General features: G+C 47.6%; 2 protein-coding genes across 2 annotated transcripts; one reads left to right on the top strand and one right to left on the bottom strand.

The window, feature by feature from the left end:
• Window positions 1–2,771: 2,771 nt before the first annotated feature.
• LOC109945987 (glutathione S-transferase T3-like) lies at window positions 2,772–4,275 on the bottom strand. Its single transcript, XM_020552418.1, has 2 exons — window positions 3,505–4,275; window positions 2,772–3,426 (listed from the first exon to the last, which is right to left on the bottom strand). The coding sequence occupies exons 1-2, from the start codon at window positions 4,093–4,095 to the stop codon at window positions 3,325–3,327; spliced, it is 693 nt and encodes a 230-aa protein (XP_020408007.1). The 5' UTR covers window positions 4,096–4,275; the 3' UTR covers window positions 2,772–3,324.
• Window positions 4,276–5,867: 1,592 nt separating this feature from the next.
• On the top strand, window positions 5,868–8,151 carry LOC103652724 (indolin-2-one monooxygenase-like). The gene is made up of 3 exons (NM_001301533.2): window positions 5,868–6,548; window positions 6,677–7,117; window positions 7,261–8,151. Exons 1-3 carry the CDS (start codon window positions 6,009–6,011, stop codon window positions 7,888–7,890), a joined length of 1,611 nt encoding a protein of 536 aa, NP_001288462.1. The 5' UTR covers window positions 5,868–6,008; the 3' UTR covers window positions 7,891–8,151.
• Window positions 8,152–9,580: the final 1,429 nt, after the last annotated feature.

The raw sequence follows: 9,580 nt of genomic DNA, 5'->3' as shown, positions 1-9,580 counted from the left end.
AAGCTCTACAAGTGGCGAACCCCTACTTCAGGCAATCATACAATGCAGCACATCAACCCGGATTTCACCCCATACAAAAGGTAACTGCTGCCATTCATATGTTAGCTTATGGTGGACCAGCATATAGCCTTGATGAGTAACGGATGGGGGAGAGTACTATCCTAGAAACTGTTGCTCAGTTCACAAGGTCTATAGTACACTTGTTTGGACTAGAATTCCTTAGGAAACCAAACGCACATGACATAACATCTTTGCTTGATGTTGCCCAAAGGAGGGGGTTTCCGGGAATGTTAGGGAGCATAGATTGTGTAAGGAAAATGGACCCCGGGTCATTTGGCTAATTGAGTTTTGGTGTTTGATGAACAACACAATCCGTGAACTAATGTATTTCCCAAGTGTTTGTGTGTTGTAGTTCACAGGATGCAAAGTGGATTGCACTGAGGCTCTGAGGATGCAACACCTCAAATAAGACATTATAAGACTCATAGAAGACATTACAAAGTAATATTGAAGACACTTTATATATGCTAAGAGTCCAACACATCAAGAAGTAGAAGTGAGATACAAAGCTACAAAACAAAAGTGAAGTTGATAAAGTTGAGAGGAAGGGCTGACTGAATTGGAAGTGTTTCACAACATCAAATCTATTCAAACTGACATGGCTTCAACTCTGAGATGTAGACAATTTTATAAGCTTTCCAAAAAGTCCAAGATCATCAAAATCGGAGTTCGGAGCTAAAAGTTATGCCCATAATACGAAGTCGGAATTGCTGAAAAACTGCAGTAGCATATGGGATGTCCGGTGCACACTGGCCTGTCCGGTGTGCCAAATTTGCTCAAACTGATATGGCTTCAACTCTGGGATGTAGAGAATTTCATAAGCTTTCCAAAAAGTACAAGATCATCGAAATCGGAGTTCGGAGCTAAAAGTTATGGCCAAAATACGACAAGCGGACATGGGCTGTCCGGTGCACACCGGACCGTCCGGTGCGCCATGTCCGGTGCGCCATCTTCGGAAGCTCAAACGGCTACTTTTAACGGCTAGTACACGTGGGATGTCCGGTGCACCACCGGACAGTCCGATGCACCTGTCCGGTGCGCCGCAGAAAGCTGCAGAACTGCTTTCCAACGGCTATATTTGAGTTGGGGCCTATATATACTTCACCCAACCGACCATTTGGAGGTGTGGGAGCCCAAGAAACATACCAAGGCATATTGTAGACATTTCCAAGTGCTCAAACACCCAAGTGCTTAATAGAATCACTCGGTGATTAGCGTAGGTGCTTTGTGAAGTGCTTAGGTTAGTTAGACCGCATTAGCGCTTGCTCTAGGTGAATCCTAGTTAGTTGAGTGAGTTTTGTAAAACCACACAACCCCTCGGCTCTTGCGTGAGTCGTTATAATTGTACCGAGTGGGGCGAGAGTCTTGCGAGACCGTGACAACCGCGTTTGTGTCACGGCCGCCACCGTGTACCGGAGGGAACGAGGCCCGCGGCGTTTCGGCCGGAAGCTCGATAGTGGAGACGGCGGGGAGCGTCCGAGAGGAGCCGGAAGCGGAGCACCACTTGCGCGTGGAGAAGGCCCGCGGCTCTCTACGGAGTTACTCGACCGAGGTGTTTGGCCCTCGCGTGGGCTTCCCTTTGCGTAGGGGCACCAACGAGGATTAGTCGGGACCTTGCGTGGTTCCGGATACCTCGGTAAAAATACCGGCGTCATCCACGAGAGTTTGCTTCTCTACCTAGCTCTTTACTTTCCATATTTATATTAAGCATTTAAGTTTCAATCTTGTAGTCATACTTGTTTAGTGTAGATTGAAACTTAACCTTTGCGGTAGAGATAGCAACACTTAGACAAAACCTAGTTTGCACACTCTAGTTTGATTACTTGCAAAGGTTTTGCTCTAGGGATTTAATTGTGGCCTAGTTTAGTAAAAGTTTTGGAAGTCCTAATTCACCCCCCCTCTTAGGCGTCACTCGTTTCCTACAGATTGCATGCACTGGGAGTGGGAACGATGCCCAACTGCTTGGCACGGTAGCTATCGAGGTCATTTCAAAAAACCCATAATTATCCTTGAAGCAATAGCATCACATGACTTGTGGATATGGCATGCTTTTTTCGGATTGCATGGGTCATGCAACGACATAAACGTGCTCCATCGATCACCGGTGTTTGGCAAAAGGTGATACCCCTCCCATCAGTTACATTGTTAATGGGACAGAATATACCATGGGCTATTATTTGTGTGATGGCATTTACCCACCATGGGCAACTTTAATTAGTGGAGTTGCCGGTGTTGTCAGCAACAAGCAACGTTTGTTCACGGTCAAGCAAGCTGAGTATCAGAAAGACATTGAACGGTGCTTCGATGTTTTGCAAGGACAATATGCAATAATCAAAGGACCGACACGTATGTGGGATCAGGAGGACTTGAGGTACATTGTAGACTGTGTAGTCATATTGCATAACATGGCTATCAAGTTTGAATCAAATCTACAACGACTTGCTGGGACAGACTATGAAGCATCCACGAGGAGGCATAAATTTGGTAGTTGGTATTGCAACCAAGTATTTGTTTGCCTACTTAGTTTGTTAGTACAAACGGGTATGTGCATTTCAAGAATTATCATGTGACTTGTGTATTTCAAGAATGGAAATATGGTACCATCTGTTTGCCAGACGCTGTGGCGACAAACTGAGAACTCCAGCAAATTAAAAGGGTCAAAGCACATAGTTTGTGTTCACAGAAACAAAATGGACAAGTGACGACATAGTCTACGACAGACTAACAAACATATGGTTTGCATACAACTGACGATGACGCTCAACTGAGCTCAATTTCCACACATTTTGAAGGTCATGTGTCTGATGGTGGAGGAAGCCTTGCCAAAATGTCCTTTTGCATATACACATAGTAGTCTCTTGCATAAGGAGCAACCTTGTCCAAGTCCATATTCATTATGCGATCATCTCGCTCTAGTTGGTGGAGTTTGAACATGTTCTCAGAAAGCTGGATCTTTCTGTCCCTGTACATCTTCATATCCCTTCGATCCTCTTCTGTAGATGCTGTGGCCTGATCTTCATACTTTGTAGCCTTTTCTTCGAACTTTGCTCTATCCTCTTGGAACTTCTCCAGCAGCGCCATGCAGGCAGTTGAATTGCTCAAAGTGCTGGTACTACGAGCCTTCTTTGCACGGTCCCTACCCATTGGTCGCACAAAGGTATTAGACGGTGAACCAAATTTGTCTTCCCCCTGCTTCGCCTAGGACCCAGTTTCATTGACGTTGACATTCCCAGTATTATTATGTGGAGTTTCACAACTTGAGAGTCAGGTCGTCCATTTGACCTCTCGGCGAAGCATGTACCAACAATGCATAAACCTAAACTGTTTCTTGTGCATGCCTTCAAACATCTGTAGTGCATCTTTTACCTGTAAGTTTAGATTGATTAAACCCACAGTTGTTTACATGGTAACTAACATGTTTGAAAAGGATACGAATTCGTATACCTGGTCGTCTTCGCTTTTGCCACTTTGCTTCAACCTTATCACTTTGTCGTACGCAGCACAAAACTTCGTAGTGTCCCTTTGAATGTCGCTCCACCTGTGCTCCAAGGAGTGCTGTGTCCTAGCATTAGCTGTCTTCTTGTGTTCATTGTAGTAGTCGCTGATGCGACGCCAATAAGCCTTTCCTGACTGATTCGTTCCAATTGCAGGATCTTTGGACACGTTCACGTAGGCAGATACCAGTATCTCATCCTCGGCCTGAGTGTAGTTTCCAAGCCTCCAAGTTGTTACTTTCTTGAGCTTAGGGTCAGTTGCAGTTGGAGTTGAGTGCTGGCTGTCTTCCATGTTCATGCTCTTAGTAAAGGCAAAGTTCATGTTGCCTTCGTCATCGATTTCTGTTAAATCTATGCCTTCTGTGTATGTGCATGGCACATAGTCTCCAGGGGCTTGTGAAGGTTGGCCGTAGTTGTAGTTCTCCATTCTTCGGCTGTCATGGCAATTTATAGAAGAATTGTAATTGAAGGAAGCAAGACAAAATAAATATAATACCAAATGACTGGATACATTATAACACATAGTCTGAACAACACACATGAAACAGTTTTACAATACCAGATGAACCATAATTTATTACAGTCACCAAACCCTACAACACCGAACAAAGGGTTCTCGTCAACCTTAACAAACTTGTGCATACCAGTACTACAACCCTAGAGTGAAACCTACGATACTCATATCGTGTTGTTTAGGACTAAACATCAACAACCCATTGACTGGTCGCTATCATACTCAATTCCAAAATATTTTTCCAATATGTCGGCTTGAGTAAGGAGATCTGGGCTTGGGAGTTCCTCCAAATCATCTGTAGCTTCATCATCTTCAGCATTTTGCAGGGCTTCATCTTGAATAATTTTAGCCCTCTTGGAGTCAGCATACTTTTTGATGGACAGAGCACACTTCTCAAGTATGTCGCATACAACTCCAATTTGAAACAAAGTGGTCTTAAGTGTGTACACTGATTCCGGTTCACTAGTATCCACAACCCCATCAGTCACTAGACTGCGAATGATGTTGACATGTGTCTCGATGACTCGAACTAAGCTCTCAACCATGTCAAGTGGCTCTTTTTCCATCTCTGAAACTGAAAATGACCAAGGAGATATGGTCAGTTTCTGTTCGACGATGGAAGTATTGACAGCCTAGGATATTGACTACGCGTCCATGAACAAAATATGCATGATAGCCTAGGATATTGAGTGGGGTCACTACAACTCATATAACCTCGTTTGTGCAAAATGCGGCAAAAAATGTGGGTACATGGACAAATCAATTGAACAACGAAAAGCACAACATGACCAGACCTGCCACAAATTAGAACCGCTAGCATCTACATACCCTAGAACCAATATTCACGCAACATAACCCTAGAACCACACAGATCGAAACCGTCGTTCAGGTTCTATGCCCAATATTCGTAGACCACAACTCATAGAACCACACAGATCGAACAAATGAAGCAACTAAAACCTAATAGAAACCACAACGGAGTTCAGATCTGGACGGCGTACCGAGGGCTCGAAGGGCCAATCGCCGACGAGAAGCAAGCACTACCCGAAGACGTCGACCGCCACCGCTTCCCTCTCAGCTGCTCCAGCTCGTTTGCAAAAGCGACGGTTGAAGTGCGGGGAAGAGAGAGAGGACGCGAGAAAAGGGAGTGAGCACCGGCGCCGCATGTTCTCCGCGCCCGGATATGGAGCCCCCTGACCGCGTGAACAGTGGCCTCGGCCTCGTATTTTATGGAAGCGTGTTCGTATGCAGGGCATTGCTGGAGTTGGTCTAATAGTATATATATACACACCACACGGGCCCTGGACAAGTTTTTGTCCATTCCGTTCCGTAGGATCCCACGAGGTGAAGAGCGTTTTTCTTTACTTTAATTAATTTCAGAAATTCTAGTTAGATTGTTGCTGTGTATGGTGAAAGAGACCGTATCTTGTGCGCAAGGAGCGCTGGTGCTCCCATGAGCAAAATCAATCCAGACCACACCCTCCACATCCAACGGTGCTGCGTCAGGGGGTTTTATAAAATGTTCTTTGCAACTCTGTACATTTTACAAAAACCCCCCTACGCAGCACCGTTGGATGTGGAGGATGTGGTCTGGATTGATTTTGCTCATGGGAGCAGCAGGGCTCCTTGCTCATAAGATACGGTGTCATGGTGAAAGAGGTTGTCCAGGTTTTTGCGTTTCTCTTGTACTGCTCCTAATCTTTTATTTATTTGTTTCTGGCAGCGTAGCATCCACGTATTATCATATCCTTTTATATATCTATGAAAATAAATGTAGACTCTACTATACAGTCGACTCTGTCTGAAGCCGGTAGCTGGACTAGCTGCTGGAGTGTGGAGGAAGACTAGGGAGGCTGCCTTCATATAGCGGCTAGTTGGAGCCCAACGCTCGCCATTGCAAGCCTTCCCGGTTACTTGTTCACTAACAAGGTCGGGACGGCATGGCCCTTGGAGCTGCGTACCATCACTACCTGCAGCTCGCCGGCGACCATGGCACCGCCACACACGCACTGCTCCTCGGCGTACTTATCTTCCTCGTCATCCGCCTAGTATCCGCAAGGCGAACCGGCACAACCTCAGCCAACAAACGTAAGCAGCAACAGCGGCTTCCGCTCCCGCCTTCGCCCCCGGGCAAGCTGCCCATCATCGGCCACCTCCACCTCATCGGCGCCGAGACCCACATCTCGATCCGGGACCTGGACGCCAAGCACGGGCGCAACGGCCTGCTGCTCCTCCGCATCGGCGCCGTGCCCACCCTGTTCGTGTCCTCGCCCAGCGCCGCCGACGCCGTCCTGCGCACCCAGGACCACATCTTCGCGTCGCGGCCGCCGTCCATGGCCGCCGAGATCATCCGCTACGGGCCCTCGGACGTCGCGTTCGTGCCCTACGGCGAGTACTGGCGGCAGGGCAGGAAACTCCTCACCACGCACATGCTCAGCACCAAGAAGGTGCAGTCCTTCCGCCATGGCCGACAGGAAGAGGCAAGGACGACGACGAACACGCAGATCCAACTCTCTCTCTCTCTCTCTCACACACACACGCACCTGCACGTACATTTTTCCTCCGTTTATCTATGCAATAGAACAGAATATACTGACGTTCACTGCAGGTGCGGCTCGTCATGGACAAGATCCGCGCGGCTGCCACCGCCGCGCCGCCGGCGGCGGTGGACCTGAGCGATCTCCTGTCCGGGTACACCAACGACGTGGTGTGCCGCGCGGTGCTGGGCGCGTCGCACCGGAACCAAGGCCGGAACAGGCTGTTCAGCGAGCTGACAGAGATCAACGTGTCCCTCCTCGGCGGGTTCAACCTCGAGGACTACTTCCCCCCGAATATGGCCATGGCGGACGTGCTCCTCCGGCTGGTGTCCGTCAAGGCCCGGCGGCTCAACCAGAGGTGGAACGACGTGTTCGACGAGCTCATCCAGGAACACGTGCAGAGCAGGCCCTCCGGCGAGAGCGAGGAGAGCGAGGCGGACTTCATACACGTTCTGCTCTCCATACAGCAAGAGTACGGCCTCACTACGGACAATCTCAAGGCCATCTTGGTGGTAAGTCCAGCTACTGTTTTTACTGCTTTACCGATTACCGTTTTACCATATCAAGCTACAGTGATTATTATTCCCCTGTTTATATACTAATAATATATGATACTAACTTAGTAGATCGATCATCTGATATGTGTCATTAACAGGACATGTTCGAGGCAGGTATAGAGACATCTTACCTGACGCTAGAGTACGGCATGGCCGAGCTCATCAACAACAGGCACGTCATGGAGAAGCTACAGACGGAGGTGAGGACGACGATGCGCTCGCCGGACGGCAAGAAGCTGGACATGCTAGCGGAGGAGGACCTCGGCAGCATGCCCTACCTCAAGGCGACCATCAAGGAGACGCTGCGCCTGCACCCGCCGGCGCCGTTCCTCCTCCCGCACTACTCCACCGCCGACTCCGAGATCGACGGCTACTTCGTCCCAGCCGGGACGCGCGTCCTCGTCAACGCCTGGGCGCTCGGGAGGGACCGCACGACGTGGGAGAAGCCGGAGGAGTTCATGCCGGAGCGGTTCGTGCAGGAACCGGGCGCCGTGGACGTCCACATGAAGGGCAAGGACCTCAGGTTCATCCCGTTCGGCTCCGGCCGGAGGATCTGCCCCGGGATGAACTTCGGATTCGCGACCATGGAGATCATGCTGGCCAATCTCATGTACCATTTTGATTGGGAGGTTCCGGGCTCTGCAGCAGGGGTGTCCATGGACGAGTCCTTTGGGCTGACGCTTCGCCGGAAGGAGAAGCTTCTCCTTGTTCCAAGGATTGCTTCCTGATAATCCTACATCTGTAAAACTTGTGTCTTGCTAGCTGTACCGGGAACAAGATTAAATAATGCAAGGAATAAAGTGACTCTGTTCTTCGTCAGTAACTATATATTGTAGGAGTCCTGATGATGAATAATGGGATGTCGTGATTTGTTGCAACTAGTATTATTGGTGATATTTCTATGTAAAAAGTGGTGTAGCGATGTATGTAAAATATTATATTTGTCAGATCTTTTTATACCAATAATATTTACTCCATCTGTCCCAAAATATCTTCTTTTTCTGGTCTACATACAAATAAATGATAACAAATATAGACATACATACATATAACATTATTCATAAGTTAACTAATGAATGGATGTTTATTTTAAAATGAATTATATTTTGAGACGAGTGGAGTGGAGTATATATGAAGCCTTTGTAGAAAAATGTTGTCCAAAACTAATGAAACTAAAGGAGTTCCCGCAACTTGCAATATATAGATCCACTGGTATGACGACAAAAAAAAATGTTGCACTATGTCAATCAATTATATTGAGGTTGTTAGCTGCACTCGTCACGTGGGCCTTGTGGCCGGCCGGTTTAAGACCGTGGGCCTGCTGCTAAGTACCGTGTAGATTCATGGCCTATTTATGTCCACGTACGTAGCGGGGGTGATGTTCACCAATTCAGTTTGGCAAAGAGTTTGGTGATGCGTAAATAAGCCCATTTATTGCTAGCATGATCCGATAACAATAACAATAAAAATAATATCATCTCTGCATTCTTTGTACGTAGCTAAATACATGCATGCAAACGTATGTTTTGCATCGGACCTTCGCTTGATCGGATGACAGCAGATGATACTTGTATATTGATGACATTAATTCCGAGACTGTACAATGTACTCCTTAATTACAAACTGCATGCTACCATATATTGTGTCTATATACTATATTGTTCTGCCTTGGCCTTACCAAAGCTTGAGTCTTTTTTTGTTGCCATGAACGACGCAAGAAGAACTTCAATTTAGGGGAAGAGAGCCTCTCACTAGACAAGACTGCAAATATTTGTTGGTAGCCTCTCACAAGCTAAGTAGCTGGAAACATATGCACATGAGACCGGATTATCACCACTTAGCATGAGAGGCATCAGGAAGTACCAACGTCCCGTTACTTGAAGTGTGTGTGGACCGTGATTTGAAGCGTGTGTGGACCGCATGCTGATAGCCTCGATACTATATTCTACTAATTGGTCCGATAACGTGGAGAAGTGCAGCTGCATGAGATGTCGTGGAAATCCCCATCTGCTATATATTGACTTCCCAGACCCATCCCCATGAACATAAACACATCCCCACATCTCAATACCCGAACCCGACTTCGAGTACAAAAATCCTCCCATACCCATCCTCGACCGTGTACCAAATACCCGTGGGGCACCATAGCCGAACCATCACACGCACAGAACTAGTGACAATTAGCAATTGGCATAGAGAGCAAAATTTGAACATGTTAAGGGATATTCCTTTCTTGATCATCACATCATGTGTCAATGAAGATGCCATCTCCAGCGTGGTTGTGTGGACGAATAGGTGCTGGAAGGATGGAGTACCCGACGAAGACTGAGGTCTAGGGCTCCACGCGGGAGGTCGGCTGTCGGTGGTATGTGCAGCAGGGGCTGCAGGGCAGATGCCGGAGTCGCAAGCGGAGGACCG

Source organism: Zea mays, chromosome 4, assembly GCF_902167145.1.
Source record: "Zea mays cultivar B73 chromosome 4, Zm-B73-REFERENCE-NAM-5.0, whole genome shotgun sequence".
In the NCBI taxonomy this organism is placed as follows: Eukaryota; Viridiplantae; Streptophyta; class Magnoliopsida; order Poales; family Poaceae; genus Zea; species Zea mays.
Note: the sequence above shows the minus strand (reverse complement) of the source record. Positions and strands in the feature narration are given on the sequence as shown.

Excerpts from the sequence above, each read along its gene's own strand:
- LOC103652724 (NM_001301533.2), top strand. The coding sequence starts at position 6,009 with ATGGCCCTTGGAGCTGCGTACCATCACTACCTGCAGCTCGCCGGCGAC. Across the intron at positions 6,549-6,676 it reads GCCATGGCCGACAGGAAGAG|GTGCGGCTCGTCATGGACAA; the intron begins GCAAGGACGACG and ends CGTTCACTGCAG. Across the intron at positions 7,118-7,260 it reads ATCTCAAGGCCATCTTGGTG|GACATGTTCGAGGCAGGTAT; the intron begins GTAAGTCCAGCT and ends TGTCATTAACAG.
- LOC109945987 (XM_020552418.1), bottom strand. The coding sequence starts at position 4,095 with ATGTGTGTTGTTCAGACTATGTGTTATAATGTATCCAGTCATTTGGTA. Across the intron at positions 3,427-3,504 it reads GCAAAAGCGAAGACGACCAG|GTAAAAGATGCACTACAGAT; the intron begins GTATACGAATTC and ends CTAAACTTACAG.